Here is a 19,902-nt window from a genome sequence, read left to right as displayed (position 1 = left end):
GTTGAATGGTCTATTTCCTGCCCGGCAGATTTATTTTACGCATATTTTTATGAATATTTTCTACAAATATTTTTGTGAATATTAGTGTTATTAGTACGCAATTAATATATTATATATTATATAAATAATAGTAATATATTTTATAATATATATATATATATATATATATATATTTATATTAAATTTATATATATATATATATATATATATTATTGCATTTTATTATTACTAATACAGTAAAAATATACAAATATTTTTGTGAATATTACTGTTATTAGTATGCAATTAATATATTATATATTATATAAATAATACTAATATATTTTATTATATATATTTATATTTAATTTATATATATATTATTGCATTTTATTATTACTAATACAGTAAAATATGCAGTAAAACAATATAAAATATATATTTTATATTTAATTTATATATACATTATTGCATTTTATTACGAATACAGTAAAAATATAATGCAGTAAAACAATATAATATATATTTTTATATTTAATTTATATATACATTATTGCATTTTATTATTACTAATACAGTAAAAAATATAACGCAGTAAAACAAATATGATATGCTTAAAATATAAATACAAAATACAGGGTTAGTCAAAATGCATAGGCCAATCTGCCATTCAATTGAATGTCAGATTGGCCTATGCATTTTGACTAACCCTGTATATTACTGTTAATATAATTAATATATATAATAAAATATATTACTGTTAATATAGTTAATATATATATAAATAGTAATATTGTATTTTTATGAATAACATGTATCATGTATTATGTTTTATTGTATTAATACAATACAAATAGTAATTATATTTTTATAATATATATTTTCTATATTTAATTTTATTATATATTTTATTGCATTTTATATAAATATAAGGCTTAATATAATGAATATAATGCTTAAAACATAAATACGGAAATAAATATAAAATATATTAGTTATTATGTTTTATTGTATTAATACAATACAAATACAATAGTAATTATATTTTTATAATATATAATTTTTATATTTAATTTTTATATATTTTATATTTTATATAAATATGCTTAATATAAAAATAGAATGCTTAAAACATAAATATGGAAATAAATATAAAATATACTATAAAATATACTATTACTGTTCATATAATTAATATAAAATATATTACTGTTAATATAGTTAATATATAATATATATATATATATATAGTAATACTGTATTTTTATGAATAACATGTATCATGTATTATGTTTTATTATATTAATACAAGTACAATAATAGTAATTATATTTTTACAATATGTAATATAATTTTTATATTTAATTTTATTATATATTTTATTGCGTTTTATATAAATATAAGGCTTAATATAATGAATATAATGCTTAAAACATAAATATCAAAATAAATATATATTACTGTTAATATAATTAATATAAAATATATTAAATAAAGTTTATATATAATATATATAGTAATACTGTATTTTATTATATTTAATTATTTGTCATATTTATTTAATTGCATTTGAATCATGTTTTATTGTATTAATCATGTTTTATTGTATTTGAATCATGTTTTATTGTATTGTATTGTACAATACAAATACAATAAAAGCAATAAAATAAATATATTGAAGGGTTGCTTGAAACATAAATATAAGCAATTAAATATAATATAACATTACATTATATATGAATTGTTATATATTATTAATAGTGATATAATAATATATTTTATTATATTTAATAAATATTTACTAATTATATCACTATTAATATATAACAATTCATATATAATGTGATATATAGTGATATAATTATTAAATATTTATTAAATATTTTATTAAATGTAATAAATATTTTATTATATATCACATTATATATGAATTGTTATATATTATTAATAGTGATATAATTAGTAAATATTTATTAAATATTTTATTAAATGTAATAAATATTTTATTATATTTTATTAAATATAATAAAATATTTAATTATTATATCACTATTAATAATATATAACAATTCATATATAATGTAATATTTAATTATATTTAATTGCTTATATTTAATTATATTTATAATTATAATGATAGTAACTTCAAGGCAAAGGAAGCAAACACTTCTTTTGGATTTTGAGATACTTATATTTGCATTATAAATAGAAATATTGTATTTTTGCATTATACTTATATTTGCATTATAAATAATAATATTGTAACACACGTTTCTGGTTCCGTTTGGCGTAGCCAGATCCTCCCTTGCTGCTTCTTTACCTGTTTTGTGCCACCTTTCTTTGTTGCGTTGTCGCAATGACGACCGCACCGGGAAGTCCGTAAACGGACCCAGGAAAACAACAACAACAATAATAATAGTCGTAATGCAAGATGAGATTGACACACTTTAATGAAGATTTCTGAAAACGAGTCCCACAACGTTTGGGGATGTAACGGCAGAGGAAAAGCGCGGAGTTGGAAGTCCCGCCCGCTTCCCTTAAATATATATATCGACATATTTACATATACACATCGGGGTGTGAATCGCACGCTGAAAATTGAGGACAAACGCAGAGACGAAGCGAGGTGAAAAAAGGCCCCGACTTCGAGAGCGTCGGAGAAAGGCTCCGGGCCTGTCTTCCGGGAGACCGCTCCCAAACCCTATATCAATCCCCGCGTCCGGGAACCGTGTTCCCAAATAGCCCTCAAACCCCAAAGTCCTCAACTATCCACCCATGAAAAGCCCACACCTTTCACAAGTGCCATTTTCTTCCTCCTCCGTTTCCCCCGTTTTTTACGGGAAGAGGAGGAAGACGAGAAACGAGACGAGAAACGAGCCGTTCGAAGTGTCGGAAGAGACGAGGAAGGACCGGGACAAGGCACAACAACACCCTTCTCCATCCCTCCTTCTAAGGATCGATCTCCTGCGTTTTGACCGACTCCGGCGCCGTTATCTCGGAAAACCCAAGTCCTTCTGGAAAAGTCCGCTTGCCCCAAAATGGCCGACCCGTTTCCCCGATTCATCTTTGACGCTTCGACAACAGTGTTGTTTCACCCCCAAAATACACTAGTGTCCGAGGAGACCGGTCCCTGGAAAGAAAGGGAGGCCCAGATTTTTGAGTACAGAATATTCGCATTTGATAAGAAGTGTTTGAAAAAAATTAGAGGTAAAATTGGTATATACATATATAAATATAATACAATTATACACACACAGCATTTGGATCATTCTCCTCCCCTAAAGGGCCTGGTCTAAGGGATGCTGGGAGCTGTAGTCCGGAAGAGCGTGGATATGCTATTGTGCTTTTTTTTTTTTGCCGAGTCGTCTTTGCGCATGCGCTACAGTGATTTTTTGGGGTTTTCAAGTCACTTCCGCTGTGTTTTTCAGTGTTTTTACGAGCATTGGTCACTCGTTGGCCTGAGTTGTGTCTTGTGTCCAAATTTGGTATCAATTCATCCAGTGGTTTTTGAGTTATGTTAATCCCACAAACGAACATTACATTTTTATATATATAGATAATACTATAATATAAATTTATAGTATTACAGTTAGAAACATCCACTATATTATCCACTATATTATATTATAATATATTATAATATAATATAATACTGTCATATTATAATATTTAGATACTAGCTGTACCCGGCCACGCGTTGCTGTGGCCCTCAGAAAACGGAGGATTTGTAGACATGAAGCAATCTGGGCTAGGGAATTCCTCCCACCAAAGGTTTCCTGCTGGCTAGTAGAAGCCAGGCTGTTAAGGTGCAAGGTGGTATGGGAAATAAAGTAATGAGAAGCAGCCACTGAACCCAAAACACTCCAAAAAGCTTCTTTGAAACAGAGGCTGGGTGGCCATCTGTTGGGGGTGCTTTGAATGTGATTTCCTGCTTCTTCACATAATGGGGTTGGCCTGGATGGTCCACCAAGTGTCTCCCAACTCTAGAACTCTCTAATTCTATATTCTCTTCCCTTCACCAGTTTCCCCCTTCCTTCCTTCCTTCCTTCCTTCCTTCCTTCCTTCCTTCCCTGCCTCTTCCTTTCCTCTCCCATCCCTGCCTCCTTTCCCTTTCTTCCTCTTCCTTTCCTTCTACCTTTCCTTCCATTCATAATCTTCTCTTCACCAATCCTTTTCTTCATTCCTTCTTTCCCTTTCTTTCCCCTCCTTCCTCCGGGACAGTTTGTAAGGGGTTTTTTTTGGGGGGGGGGGGGGAGAGAAAGGGGGGATGTGGAGCCCAAGTGGGAGAGTTGCTGTCCTTCTCATGGGGGTGGTGTGCTTTGCAATCCTCTGGTTTTGGGGTAAGAGTTGCCTGGTAGCCATGTGGGCCTCAAAGAGTCTCTGCGGTGGCTCCAGCTGCTGCCAGGGCTTGCCTCGCCAAACCCCCACCTCTCCGTTGAGCCAGGCCTTCTCCTTCCCTCTTTCCTCTCCTCAATCCCTCCCCTCCCCAAAAGAAAAAGGACTCTGCCTTCCTGCTTGGAAAGGGACTCTCTTCCCTCACGACGGTTGGTGCTTCATTCTTCTCGCTCGATGGGGAGAGGAGCTTTTGCGCATTCTTCTTTTTGGGGAGTTTTAACTTATTTCCCCTTCATTTTTTTATTTGAAAGACATAGATCGGATTATAATGTGTTTTGCTGCCAAATTTGGTGTCAATTCGTCCAGTGGTTTTTGAGTTCTGATAATCCCACAAATGAATATTAGATTTTTATTTATATAATAAATCCGTGTGTATATGTGTGTGTGTGTGTGTGTAGAGAGAGAGTAAAAAGGAGCAAAGCCTACCTTTGAATCCTTCTTCAGGCATACAGACTGGAAGGGAAGGCAGACATGTCAGGAAAACCATCACAAATTGTGCATTTGGGAGGGGGGATTGTCATGGGATGCAGCCCCCCAAGGCCTTAATACATAGCTCCAGCCAGCAAAGAAAATTGTATCCCCCCCCCCCCCCGCCTCAATGAAGCTTCAGATCGGCCCGCTTACCTTGCATAACGTCATCGATCGCAGCGTAATCCACAATGGGCTCATCAGCCTGTTTCAGGGGAGAAAACAAGCTGGGTTATTGATTATTATTATTATTAGCTTCTGATATGCTAAATAATAATAATAATAATAATAATAATAATAATAATAATGGTTTGCTTCTGTTACAATAAATAATAACAATTATTATCATGGTTTGCTTCTGATAAATAATAATAATGGTTTTACTTCCCATACGATAAATAATAACAATTATTATTATAGTTTGCTTCCCATACGATAAATAATAATTGTTTGCTTCTGATATGATAAATAATAATTATTTACTTGTCATACGATAAATAATTATGTTTTGCTTCTGATAGCTTAATAATAATAGTTTGCTTCTGATATAAATAATTATTATGTTTTGCTTCTGATTAATAATAATAATAATAGTTTGCTTCTGATACGATTAATAATAATAGTTTGCTTCTGACATGATAAATAATAATCTAATATCAATATAATAAAAATTATTATGGTTTGCTTCTGATACAATAAATAATAATAATTGTTTCCTTCTGACATGATAAATAATAATAATAATAATATAACAATAAAATTGTTATGGTTTGCTTCTGACATGATAAATAATATAATAACAATAATAAAAATTATTATGTTTTGCTTCTGATACGATAAATAAGTGTTTGCTTCTGACATAAATAATATAATAATAAAAATTATTATGTTTTGCTTCTGATATGATAAATAATAATAGTTTGCTTCTGACATGATAAGTAATAATATAATAACAATAAAAATTATGCTTTGCTTCTGATACAATAAATAATGTTTTGCTTCTGACATAATAAATAATATAACAATAAAAATTATTATGCTTTGCTTCTGATACGATAAATAATAATAAATAATTGTTTGCTTCTGACATAAATAATATAATAACAATATAATAAAAAATATTATGCTTTGCTTCTGGTACGATAAATAATAATAATTGTTTGCTTCTGACATGATAAATAATAATACAATCACAATATAATAAAAATTATTATGGTTTGCTTCGAACACGATAAATAATATAATAACAATATAATAAAATTATTATGCTTAGCTTCTGATACGATAAATAATAATAATAATAATAAATTGTATCAGAAGCAAACCATAATAATTATATTATTTATCATGCCAGAAGCAATTATTATTATTATTATTATTATTATTATTATTATTATTATTATATAATCCCACTCGCAGCAATCCCCATGAGAATAATAAATATTGTTATTTTTCTCATGGGGATTGGTGCGAGAGGGATTTCAGAAGGCAGGTATCACTATTACTATTATTATTACTGTTATGATCGTTACCTTCAACAAGACCACGGACTCCGGGGTGACCCCAAGGCTGCCCAAGGAGGCCGAGTCGTCAGTGAGGACCTTGCCATCGATGGACAGGTTCTGGTCAAACGGGGCCACGGAGAAGGCGTGCATGATCTGCGCAGAGAGAGGGAGAGACGCACATACAGCCTTAGGACTGAGGATGGAATGGGGCACCCCAAAGGCCACCTAGTCCCCCCCTTTTTGGGAGACGCAATGGGAAAGGTCCGCCTTGCCTGGATCTTGAGGTCCTTGAGGGTCTGGTTGGCAGAGACCAGGAGGGCCTTCTCCCCGCGGACCTTGCGGTGACGGGCACTTCGCCGGACCCCCTGCTGCTTCGGGAAGGCCGGGGCCAAAGCCGGGGCCGTGGGGGTCAGCTTCGGCCGCTTGGCCGCATTGGTGGTGTTGCTACTGCTACTGTTGGCCTGTTGGAAGAGTCAGAAAATCAGTAATCGTGACCAAGCATCTCGATGCAAAGCCTCATCCCCATCTCCTTCTCCTTTCCTCCAATAATAATAATAATAATAATAATACAAAAACAAAGTAAAAATAAAATAAAATATTCAAATGTTATAAAATACAATAAAATAATATAACATAATAATATATATTTAAAATAATGTAAAATGATATGTAATAAAATAATAGAAAATAATATGCGATAAAAATGAAATGGTAAAAATATAAATGCTAATGGAATAATGATATAATTATAAAATACAAAAATAAAATACTATATTATTATTATAATATAAAATAATAATATATATTAAAATGTTATAAAAATATAACGATAAAATAATATAACATAATGTATATTTAAAATAACGTAAAACAATATATATATAGAAAATATATGATAAAAATATAAATGCTATTGAAATAATGATATAATATAATTATAAAATACAAAAATAAAATAGTATATTATTAATATAATATAAAATAATAATATATATTAAAATGTTATAAAAATATAACGATAAAATAATATAACATAATGTATATTTAAAATAACGTAAAACAATATATATATAGAAAATATATGATAAAAATATAAATGCTAATGAAATAATGATATAATATAATTATAAAATACAAAAATAAAATAGCATATTATTAATATATTAATAATGTAACAAAAATGATAAAATTAATATAACAATAAAATAATATAGTAAAATAATATATAAAATAATATAAAGAATTTGTAATATCGCATAATTATATAGACAATAAAATACAAATATAAAATAGTATATTAGTAATATATTAATATAACAAAAAGTAAAAAAATTATAATAATTACAATATATCTAATAATATAATATAAAACAATATAAATATAAAATAATATATTAATATAACAATAATATATATTTAAAATAAAATAAATTGATATATAATAAAAATAATAGAAAATAATATGAGATAAAAATAAAATGATAAAAATATAAATGCTAATGATAGAATTATAAAATACAAAAATAAAATAGTATACTATATATTAATATAACAAAAATGATAAAATTAATATAACAATAAAATAATAAATATAGTAAAATAATACATAAAATAATATAAACAATTCATAATATCTCATAATTATATAGACAATAAAATACAAATATAAAATAGTATATTAATAATAATATATTAATATAACAACAAAAAGTAAAAATAATATAACAATTACAATATATCTAATAATATGAAATAATATATTAATAATATAACATCAATAAAACAATACAGATAATATAACAATAAAATAATATAAAATAGAACAATAAAATATTGATATAAAATAATATAAAATAAATAATATGAAATCACAAAAACAAGGATAGGATGATGAGGAGTGTGCAGGCACCTGGCTGAAGTCAGGGTCCCGCCCCGCTTCGGCCCGGAGCTCCTCCTCTTCTTCCTCTTCCTCTTCCTTCTCTTCCTCGGCTTCCGAACTGCTCACCGCCAGCTCCGGCGCCGCCTCCTTCATCACCTGGAAACACAAGGAAAAAGGTTGAAAAGAGACCCAAAGGGCAACGGGAGGCCTTCCTTTACTGCCTTCATCTCTGCCTGTATTTCCAACTCTTTGGTGCGTGAAGCCGAGCTTGTGTCTCCTTCGTGGGGTACTACTAATCTCGGCCTATCAGCCCACCAGGACCCTAAGATCTTCGGGGGAGGCCCTGCTCTCCATCCCACCTGCTTCACAGGTGCGGCTGCTGGGAACGAGAGACAGGGCCTTTTCTGTGGTGGCCCCTCGGCTTTGGAATGCCCTCCCCGTAGAGATAAGATCAGCCTCCTCGCTGATGGTATTTCGAAAAAGACTGAAGACATGGATGTTTGAACAAGCATTCGGCTAATCCGGTGCGATGAAGTTGATGATCAAGGACTGGTAATCACAGACGATGAAATTGGATTATGATTCTAGTTAAGAGATGCATTGGTCTGTATTGGTGGCCCAATACTGTGTATTGTATATGTGTTTTATGTTTTTAAACTGAATATTGTTGTTTTCTAAGTGTTGTAAGCCGCAATGAGTCGCCGATCTAGGCTGAGATATTAGCGGTATACAAGCGCAATAATAATAATAATAATAATACTGACCTTCTTGCTGTCGACGACCTTGCGGACGTAGATGGTGGCCTGGGCGTATTCCCGCAGGTCCCGCTGCTGCTGGCACAGGAGCCCCTCCCGGCAGTCCAGGCACAGCTCTGCAAAGGGCACACGAGCGAGGGACCGAGGGAGGGAGGGAGTCCCCGCCTGGGCCTTGTGGGGGGATGGGACGGGGACACCCTGCCCGACGGCAGCCCCCGAAAAGCACTCACCGGGTTCGGTGATGAAGAGCGGAGACGAGGGGGACCCTTCTGCCCCCTGGGCCGCATCCCCCTCCCCCTCCTCCTGGGGGGCCGGCCGCCGCCGCAGCACCCGGATGGCCTGGTCCACCACAAAGAGGGTCCGGATCCGCTCCCATTCGGAGGGCCAGAGCAGAGCTACACTGTGCGGAGGAGGGAGAGGTCAGCAGGGGGGAAAGACAAGGGGCCTGGGATGGGCTGGATGGCCTTTGGGGCTCCCTCCCACCACTAGGATTCAATTATTCTATCTGTCAGATGGACTGGATGGCCTTTGGGGACCCCCAACAACTCTAGCTTTCTATTGATCTAACTGTCCTCTACCTACCTACCTAAGGGATGGACTGGATGGCCTTTGGAGGTCTCTCCCACCTCTAAGATTCTATCCATCCATCCAGCCTTTGGGAGTCCCTCCTATCTATCTATCTATCTATCTATCTATCTATCTATCTATCTATCTATCTCTATCCATCCATCCATCCATCCATCCACTTATTCATCCATCTATCCATCCATCCACCCATTTATCCTTTTATCCATCCATCCATCCAGCCTTTGGGAGTCCCATCTATCCATCCATCCATTTATCTACCCTCCCATCCACCTATTCATCCTTCTACCCATCCATCTAACTATTCATCCTTCTATTCATCCATCCATCCTGTCTTTGGGAGCCCCTCCTACCTACCTACCTACCTACCTACCTACCTATCTATCCACCCACCCACATATTCATCCTTCTATCCATCCATCCATCCAGCCTTTGGGAGTACCATCTATCTATCCATCCATCCACTTATTCATCCTTTTATCCATCCATCCACTTATTCATCCTTTTATCCATCCATCCACCTATTCATCCTTCTATCCATCCATCCTGTCTTTGAGAGTCCCTCCTACCTACCTACCTATCTATCCATCCATCCATCTATTCATCATTCCATCCATCTACTTATTCATCCTTCTACCCATCCATCCATCCATGTATCTGTCCATCTATCCATCCATCCATCCAGCCTTTGGGAGTCCCATCTATCCATCCACCCATCCACCTATTCATCCTTCTATCCATCCATCCATCCATCCATCCATCCATCCATCCTGCCTTTGGGAGTCCCTCCTATCCATCCACCTTCTATCCATCCATCATCCATCCTGCCTTTGGGAGTCCCTCCTATCTATCTATCTATCTATCTATCTATCTATCTATCTATCTACACATCCATCCATCCAAGGGATGAACTGGATGGCCTTTGGGGTTCCCTCCCAACTCTGCCTGCCTTGAGGGGTTGGTCTGGATGGCCTTTGGGGGGGCCCATTCCTGGGGCTGGGGTGACTCACAGCTTGGAGTCCTCCCTGGCCATGGAGGCGAAGGTGAACATGAGCCCCCCGTGCGGACAGAGCAGCTCCCGGTTCCCCACCGAAGAGACCGGGCGGCAGCGGGTGGGGCGCCTGGGAGGGAAGGAAGGAAGGTAAGACTGAGTAAACATTGTCATCATCATCATGTTAATTATAATTAAGATAGCTGATGAATAATAAAAATAGTAAATATAATAATATTAAAACAGATAAAAAGATGGTTGAGGAACAATAAATTATTATTATTATTATTATTATTATTATTATTATTCAAGGGCATAGAGGAGCCGAGAATGGGGCTGGCTGCTGGGGAAGAGCCATACAACAACAACAACAACAACAACAAGCCAGGGGCTGCTCTGGTTTCATCTACATGAATTAGTCATATAGTAATAATAATAATAAAAGTAATTCAATGGCGTAGAGGAGCCGAGAATGGGGCTGGCTGCTGGGAAAGAGCCATACAACAACAACAACAACAACAACAACAACAAGCCAGGGGCCGCTGTGGTTTCAGCTACATGAATTAATAGTAATAATAATAATAATAATAATAATAATAATAATATAGTAATTCAACAGTGTACAGCACTCCTCCACAGCTGCACGCATGCGCTGTGATGGCTTCTCCTTTTATTAAGGATTTCTAAGTTGTTTTCGATGTTTTTCTAATTTTTATTATTGTTGGTCACACCTTGTATGGTGAGGAGTTTTGTTGCCAAATTTGGTGGGTATTGGCCCAGCAGTTCTTTTGTTTTTAAGCCACTAATTACGACATGAAGCATTTTATATATATAGATAGTAATAATACTAATATAATATAGTAATTCAACATGAATTAGTAATAATATAGTAATAATAATATAGTAATAATAATATATACCTCAGGAGCTGCTGCAATTTCATTATTATTATTACTATTATTATTATTATTATTATTATTGTGACGACCCTTCACGGTCAGAGGCATCTCACCTGACGAACTTCCTCCATTCCTCGACGAAGAGCCTCGGGACGACGTAGAGCTCTCCTCCTTCCTGCAAACACAGAAGGCTTTGTTGGGGGGGGGGGGGTGCCTTCCTGGAGCCCCGATTCCTCAAAGGCTGTGGTCCTCACCCTGTGGGTCCCCAGATGTTGTGGCCTTCAACTCCCAGAAATCCTGGTAAACTGGCTAGGATTTCTGGGAGTGGTAGGCCAAAACACCTGGGGAGTCACAAGTTGAGGACCACTGCTCCAAGGGATCAGGAGGGAAGCCCTACCTGGGGCCAGGTGCTGAGGACGGGCCGGTTCTTGTCCTGGAAGAGGTTGGAGAGGCAGGCCTTCTGCTCGCCCGCCATCATCTTGTGCAGCGCCTCGTTCTCCGCCCCTTCCCGCTCCAGGAGCTGCATCACAAGGGCAAACACACATACACATCATCATTACTAATCCAAGGCTGGATGGCCATCTGTTGGGAGGGCTTTGATGGTGTCTTCCTGTTTAGTTGAACTTGGATGACCCTTGGGATCTCTTTCAACTCTGATTCAATTATCACCATGATCATATTGCTGTGATTTTTCCTGGCTATCCGGCCATGTTCTAGAAGCATTCCCTCCTGACGTTTCTATGGCAGGCATCCTCAGAAGTTGTGAGGTCTGAGGTCTGGTTCATTTTCAGGTTTTCCTCCTTTCTGTTGAAATTGTTCACCAGAAAAGTCAGCCACAGCAGAGCACCTGAGAGAATGGCTCTTTTAAGCTAGGAAAATGTTTACAAAGTTCCTTACGTTAAGAACAAAGTCAACACAAGGCTCCTTACGTTTACCAAGACCAATTAAGGAGAGTCAACATCTGCCCAGAACTGAGATGAAGCCAGGATGTTTCAGGCTGTTTATGCTATCAGAAATAATGACTCTTTTAGTTAAGGAAATGTTTACAAGGTTCCTTATGCTAAGAAGGAAATCAACACAAGGCTCCTTATGCTTACAAACACCAATTAAGGAGAGTCAACATCTGCCCAGAACTGAGATGAAGCGAGGAACTGAAATGAAGCCAGGATGTTTCAGCCTGTTTACACTATCAGAGACAATGGCTCTTTTAGTTAAGGAAATGTTTACAAGATTCCTTACGTTAAGAAGGAAGTCAACAGAAGGCTCCTTATATTTACCAAGACCAATTAAGAAAGTCAACACAAGGTTCCTTACGTTTACCAACACCAATTAAGGAGAGTCACATCTGTCAGGAACTGAGACGAAGTCAGGATGTTTCAGGCAGTTTACGCTATCAGAGATAACGACTCTTTAAGTTAAGGAAATGTTTACAAGGTTCCTTACGTTAAGAAGGAAGTCAACAGAAGGCTCCTTACGTTTACCAACACCAATTAAGGAGAGTCAACATCTGCCCAGAACTGAGATGAAGCCAGGATGTTTCAGGCTGTTTATGCTATCAGAAATAATGACTCTTTTAGTTAAGGAAATGTTTACAAGGTTCCTTACGTTAAGAAGGACATCAACACAAGGCTCCTTACGTTTACCAAGACCAATTAAGGAGAGTCAACATCTGCCCAGAACTGAGATGAAGCCAGGATGTTTCAGGCTGTTTATGCTATCAGAAATAATGACTCTTTTAGTTAAGGAAATGTTTACAAGGTTCCTTACGCTAAGAAGGACATCAACACAAGGCTTCTTACGTTTACCAAGACCAATTAAGGAGAGTCAACATCTGCCCAGAACTGAAATGACGCCAGGAACTAAAGATGAAGCCAAGATTTTTCAGCCTGTTTACACTATCAGAGACAATGGCTCTTTAGTTAAGGAAATGTTTACAAGGTTCCTTACGTTAAGAAGAAAGTGAACAGAAGGCTCCTTATATTTACCAAGACCAATTAAGGAAGTCAATACAAGGTTCCTTACGTTTACCAAGACCAATTAAGGAGAGTCAACATCTGCCAGGAACTGAGATGAAGCCAGGATGTTTCAGGCTGTTTACGCTATCAGAGATAACGACTCTTTTAGTTAAGGAAATGTTTACAAGGTTCCTTACGCTAAGAAGGAATTCAACACAAGGCTCTTTACGTTTACCAAGACCAATGAAGGAGAGTCAACATCTACCAGGAACTGAGATGAAGCCAGGAACTGAGATGATGTTTCAGGCAGTTTACACTATCAGAGATAACGACTCTTTTAGTTAAGAAAATGTTTACAAGGCTCCTTATGTTTACCAAGACCAATTAAGGAGAGTCAACATCTGCCCGGAACTGAGATTAAGCCAGGATGTTTCAGGATGTTTATGCTATCAGAAATACTGACTCTTTTAGTAAGGAAATGTTTACAAGGTTCCTTACGCTAAGAAGGAAATCAATACAAGGCTCCTTACGTTTACCAAGACCAATTAAGGAGAGTCCACATCTGCCAGGAACTGAGATGAAGCCAGGATGTTTCAGGCAGTTTACAGTATCAGAGATAACGACTCTTTCAGTTAGGGAAATGTTTACAAGATTCCTTACGTTAAGAAGGAAATCAACACAAGGCTCCTTATGTTTACCAAGACCAATTAAGGAGAGTCAACATCTGCCAGGAAATGAGATGAAGCCAGGACGTTTCAGGCTGTTTACATTATCACAGGCAATGACTCTTTAAATTAAGGAAATGTTTACAAGGTTCCTTACGCTAAGAAGGAAATCAACACAAGGCTCCTTACGTTTACCAACACTAATTAAGGAGAGTCAACATCTGCCCGGAAACTGAGAGGAAGCCAGGATGTTTCAGGCGGTTTACACTATCAGAGACAATGATTCTTTAAGTTAAGGAAATGTTTACAAGGTTCCTTACGTTAAGTAGGAAGTCAACGCAAGGTTCCTTAAGTTTACCAACCCCAATTAAAGAGTCAACATCTGCCCGGAACTGAGATGAAGCCAGGATGTTTCAGGCTGTCTCCGCTATCAGAGATAATGGCTCTTTAAGTTAAGGAAATGTTTACAAGGTTCCTTACGTTAAGTAGGAAGTCAACGCAAGGCTCCTTAAGTTTACCAACACAGTTAAGGAGAGACTTAAGAATTAGCTTTCCTTGTTCACAGACTGAACGCAGCACCCCAAGAGGCTCACCTTGCACTGGGAGCAGGGCTCCCTGCTGCTGGGGAACTCCGGAGCGCTCGGGAAATAGCGCTGCAGCGTCTCCCAGGCTTCCCGCGAGACGACCCTCCGCTCGCCTTCCGAGGTGCAGAGGTTGCCTGCCGGGAAGAGAGCGAGAGATGCTTGGCACGCTCTGCAAAGCAGAGGAAGGGGACCGCCAAGAGGGGCCACAAAGGCTGACCGTGAGGGCAGACGATGTCTTCATTGAACCGCAGCCCTTCTTCTTCCCGCTTCTCCACATCACCTTCATCTGGAGAGAGAGAAAAAAAGGAGACATCTCAGGTCGCGGAGGGAGAGAGAAGTCCATTCGGGAGCGACAGCAAAGGGACGGGGAGAAGATGACCTCCTCCCCGAGGGTAGAGTCAGAGGCTTCGGGGGTTACAGTCCACCCTCGAGTTACAAACACCCAACTTACAAACAACCCACAGTTAAGAACGGTGCTGAGACAACAGGAAGTAAAAGGAATCTCCCCCTCAGGAGGGAAATTCAATTGGTAACATACATACATAGATCAACTTTGATTATCCAGGCCGTCCCCAAGTTACAAACATCCGACTCATAGTTAAGAACGGAGCCAAGACAACAGGAGGTGAAAGGAATCTCCCCCTCAGAAGGGAAATTCACTCCTGGAAGAGTTATTATCATGGGGAAAACTTGGGGACTGCCGGTGTATATATCCATATCTACATCTATATATATAAAAATGAAAAGGGCGTCCAACGGGACAGCAAAACTCAAAAAAACCCCGACGAAAATTTACCAAAATTCCCATGCACATACCTCAACCCTCAAGGTATGCACAAATCGATTCAAAATACTAAACAACATAACAACACACTCACAATTAGACAAAACAACTGAGCATGCGCAATGGTGCCCCTCTGCAAGTCCTCAGTGCGCACACATGGCCGGCTGGCCAACGCACCCTCCGCACAAGCCATGCCCTTATCCTCCGTGAGTGAGGCCAGGCATAGACGAGAGAAAGAGGGAACGCAAGAAAGAGAGAAGGAAGGAAGGAGAGAGAGAGAGGGAGAGGGAGGAGAGAAAGGGGGAATGCGAGAGAGAGAGATAGAAAGAGGGGAAAGGAGGGAGTGTGTGAGAGAGTGAGAAAGAGGGAGGGAGAGAAAGAGAGAAGGGGGAGGAAGGAGGGACGCGAGAGAGAGAGAGAAAGAGGAGAAAGGAAGGAGTGTGTGAGAGAGAAAAAGGGAAAGAGAGCGAGAAGGAAGAGAGAATAAAGGAGGGAGTGAGGCCAGGCAGAGACGAGAGAAAGAGGGAACGACTTCCGGTTCCGGGTATGGCGGTCAGCAGCAGCAATGTGGAGCTGCGCTGATATACAAGAAACAATCCTAAGGAATCCTCCCCCTATGACCACCAAAATAAGGGGGTGAGAAGGTCAGCACTCCCTACGATCCTGCCAAGCTTGCCAAGCCTGGAAGAGGGCTGGAGAGAGCAAAGGAGCCGGGAGAGTGAGCCAGCAGGCGGACACCGTGAACGCCGCCGCCATTACAACGCGGCTCCCTCTCAAAGACCTACCTGGTCCGCCTGGGTTCCGACCCAGAGGCTTCGGTCCCGCTGGGGGGCTCTGCCGTCTGGGACTGCGACTGCTGCCGCGGCTGGGCCGCCGCTGGCCGCGGCGGAGCGCCCCGCGGCTGTTGCAGCCGCCATCTTGGCGCCTTGCCGCCGCTGCCGGATCTCGCCGCGGCGTGGAGGAGGCGGCTGGAGGGAGAGGCAGCCAAGCAGCCGGACGACCAGGAGGCCGAGAAGAGGAGGCCGAGAAAGACGAACTGCTGCGGGGCGGCCGGGGGGCCGAGAGGAGGTGAGCCGCCACCGCTGTGTGTCGTCCGGCCCCGCTGGGAGAGAGTGAGTCGGGCCCTTGTTGGGGCCTTCTCTGGCCGCCTGCGCCGAAGCTGCCGTCGCGAGCGCCGCGAGCTGAGCCTCTTTGGGGGCCTACACCAGCTGGATCGCCGCGGGGGTTGCTTGAGCTGGGCCCTGGCCGTTCGAGCCTGCTGCCCACACCATCGGGCCTCGCTCTCCCCTTCGTGGAGTTAAGGGTCACCATAGCCGAGCAGCTCGTCCCCCGAAAGGCAGAGCGTCTCGCCCGCCGCCATCACCGGCTTGAAAGCGCCCTCCTCCCTCGCCGCTCGGGTTGGATCGGATGCGGCTGGATTGGCCTTCTGACCATCTTGGCTGCTGCCAACGCCGCTGTGCCACCACATCGCGATCTGGAGGTGCCGAGTTCTGGGCCCCGCTGGCTTTCCATCGCCCGGCCCGTCGCTCCGGCTGATTTCCCGGCCCTCCCTGAACTTCCATCTTCCCAGCCCCGGTGTTCCAGTTGATCTCCATTGTCTAGCAGTGCCGGCAACAACCGCCCGTCGTGCCCTGAACGGCCTTTACTACCTTCCATCATTTACTACCTTTCCATCATTTGGGCCTCTACCATCTGGGCAAGCCGCACATAGACCTTTTAGGCTGATTGCTGCTGTGTTGCTGTGTCGATTGATATTGTATAGACCGTTTGTGCTGGCCTCTTTGTGTTGACAGATACTATGATAGACCGGTGTAAACATCCGGCGCTGGCCCAATATTGTGTAGACCTTTGTGCTAATATTGTGTAGCCCTAATATTGTGTAGACCTGTGCAAACACCCGGCGCTGGCCTAATATTGTGTGGACCTCTGTGCTAATACTGTGTAGATCTTGTGTGGTCCTTTGGCCGGCATTCGGTGTGGTTCGGTGGGGGGATCTTGAAGCTAGCCCCTCTCTGTGATCTACTGAGCAAAGTGAATAACCATCTGTGCTGCCCCACCCCCGAGATATCAACTCCGGAAGCCTATCCGCTGTTTCACCAACCGTCTAAGTCCTATCGGGGTCATAGCAATACTAGTTAATTACCACCATTATCGCATACGGGTAGTCGTATAATATCAACTAGCACTGTCCGGTAGTCCTGTCGTCATTGCTATCATTGTAATAAGAACGATTTAGAACTCCCAGGCACCTGCTATCTGCTGCTAGATTGCATCAGCACTTTAACCCCTTCCCTGTCCCTCTGTGCCGCACTTTTACTGTTAAGTAGAGCACTTTAGACCTAGCATTCATCAATGAGTGTCGAATGCTGAATGTGTGTTGCTGCTAAGTAATTTACGATCATCCTCGATTATTGACGGACTGTTCCCGAAATTCTTGCACTTTAAGAACTTTAAGAACTGGCACTTTAAGACCTGGCGATATTTTGCACTCTAAGAACTGGCTATATCGATACCACCATCCGAATCGCCGCTACCCATGTGGCCCCCTGCCCCCCTTTGGATACTGTTTACGTTGCTTTGGTGTGGTGGAGGGGGCGGAAGAAGAGGTGGCCCGGAGCCTGGGATTGAGAGTGTGGTGGGGAGGGGGGAGGAGGGGGAGGGGGGATGCTGGCAAGAACTAATAAGCTTAACAACAAGCATAGGAGAAAATACTCTTATGGCTCATAACTGCGGCATGGAGGGAGGGAGATGTTCCACTAGCCGAGGGGCCCCCATAGAGGTCGTGGTGAGAAGGAGGAGATTCGGGAGAAGGAGACCACGAATTCGGCTTAATTCGGACCGCTTTTCTAAATTAACTATTCCCAACAGGTCTCCTAAGGTAATTTGGTGTAACCAGGTGAGCGGGCCCTCTGGCTTGAAGGTGGTGTTGTTGAACGCCAGGTCGGTCAACGGAAAAACATCTTGGATCCAGGACTTAATCCTGGAGGAGCGGGCAGACCTGGCGTGCATCACGGAGACCTGGCTGGATGAAGCGGGGGGCGTAAATCTCTCCCAGCTTTGTCCTCCAGGCTTCTCCGTGCAACACCAACCTAGAGCCGGAGGACGGGGAGGCGGGGTCGCAGTGGTCTATAGAGATTCCATCCATCTAACCAGGAGCCCCATCCCGCAGACCACAAATTTCGAATGCGTCCACCTGAGGGTGGGTGACCGGGACAGAATAGGGATTCTGCTAGTGTACCGTCCACCTCGCTGCACTACAGTCTCCCTACCTGAGCTAGCGGGGGTGGTCTCGAGCCTGGCGGTGGAGTCCCAACGGCTCCTTGTGCTGGGGGACTTCAACATCCACGCCGAGGCAACCCTCACAGGTGCGGCTCAGGACTTCATGTCCGCCATGGCAACCATGGGGCTGTCCCAACGAATAACTGGCCCCACCCACTGTGCTGGACACACATTGGACCTGGTTTTCTGTCAGGGATGGGAGCAGGGTGGCGGTGTGGAGGAGTTGTCTAGCTCTCCGTTGCCATGGTCCGACCACTTCCTGATTAGATTTAGACTCACTGCGCCCCCTAACCTCCGCAAGGGTGGAGGACCTATTAGGATGGTCCGCCCCAGGAGGCTTATGGATCCGAATGGATTCCTGACGGCTCTTGGGGAGTTTCCCGCCGCCGCGGTAGGTGATCATGTCGAGGCCTTGGTCGCTCTCTGGAATGGGGAGATGACCAGGGCTATTGACAAGATCGCTCCGGAACGTCCCCTCTCGAGTAACCGAGCTAAACCAGCCCCTTGGTTTACTGAGGAGCTGGCAGCGATGAAGCGAAAGAAGAGGGTTCTAGAGAGCGTGTGGCGCTCAGACCCAAGCGAGTCAAATCGAACACGGTTTGTGTCCTTTTTAAGGGCATATGCCGCGGCAATAAAAGCCGCAAAGAAATCTTTCTTTGCGGCCACTATTGCGTCTGCAAAAAACCGTCCGGCGGAGCTGTTTCGGGTTGTCAGAGGTCTTTTAACTCCCCCAACCTCAGGTGGGAGCACTGACAACTCGGCAGCACGCTGTGAATGCATTTGCTCGGTTCTTTGCAGACAAAGTCGCTTTGATCCGCTCTGGGCTGGACGCCGCATTAGATGCAGTCTCCGTGGATGTGACACAAGCACCTGCTTGTCCGATTTTATTGGATTCTTTTCAGTTTGTGAAACCCGAGGATGTGGACAAGATACTTGGAGGAATGAGACCCACCACGTCCATCCTAGACCCCTGCCCATCCTGGCTTCTGAAAGAGGCCAGAGGGGGATTGGCCGAGTGGGTAACGGTGGTGGTTAATGCCTCCCTTCGGGAAGGCAAGATTCCAGCGAGCCTAAAACAGGCTGTTGTAAAGCCGCTGTTGAAGAAACCATCACTCGACCCCACTAAATTGGACAACTTTCGGCCTGTTTCCAATCTTCCCTTCTTGGGCAAAGTCATGG

At 41.0% G+C, this 19,902-nt stretch overlaps 1 protein-coding gene across 3 annotated transcripts in view; it reads right to left on the bottom strand.

Annotated features, from left to right (window-relative positions):
* Nucleotides 1-2,411: 2,411 nt before the first annotated feature.
* Nucleotides 2,412-19,902, bottom strand: part of USP48 (ubiquitin specific peptidase 48) — a 41,498-nt gene continuing 24,007 nt past the window's right edge. For 2 of the 3 annotated variants that reach the window (XM_067472755.1, XM_067472756.1), the window contains 13 exons: nt 14,878-14,946; nt 14,670-14,794; nt 11,854-11,976; nt 11,570-11,631; nt 10,577-10,687; nt 9,212-9,381; nt 8,991-9,097; nt 8,257-8,382; nt 6,620-6,808; nt 6,375-6,500; nt 4,999-5,047; nt 4,801-4,827; nt 2,412-3,109 (listed from right to left, as the gene is read on the bottom strand). In XM_067472755.1, coding sequence (XP_067328856.1) covers nt 3,087-3,109; nt 4,801-4,827; nt 4,999-5,047; nt 6,375-6,500; nt 6,620-6,808; nt 8,257-8,382; nt 8,991-9,097; nt 9,212-9,381; nt 10,577-10,687; nt 11,570-11,631; nt 11,854-11,976; nt 14,670-14,794; nt 14,878-14,946 — 1,307 coding nt within the window. In that variant the 3' untranslated portion in view covers nt 2,412-3,086. Of the gene's footprint in view, nt 3,110-4,800; nt 4,828-4,998; nt 5,048-6,374; nt 6,501-6,619; nt 6,809-8,256; nt 8,383-8,990; nt 9,098-9,211; nt 9,382-10,576; nt 10,688-11,569; nt 11,632-11,853; nt 11,977-14,669; nt 14,795-14,877; nt 14,947-19,902 lie in introns of those variants that run through there. The other variant, XM_067472754.1, reaches the window with a different exon arrangement.

The sequence above is a fragment of the Anolis sagrei genome, chromosome 13, assembly GCF_037176765.1.
Source record: "Anolis sagrei isolate rAnoSag1 chromosome 13, rAnoSag1.mat, whole genome shotgun sequence".
NCBI classification, from domain to species: Eukaryota; Metazoa; Chordata; class Lepidosauria; order Squamata; family Dactyloidae; genus Anolis; species Anolis sagrei.
The sequence above is the reverse complement of the archived record's forward strand: the minus strand, read 5'-3'. Positions and strand labels throughout refer to the sequence as shown.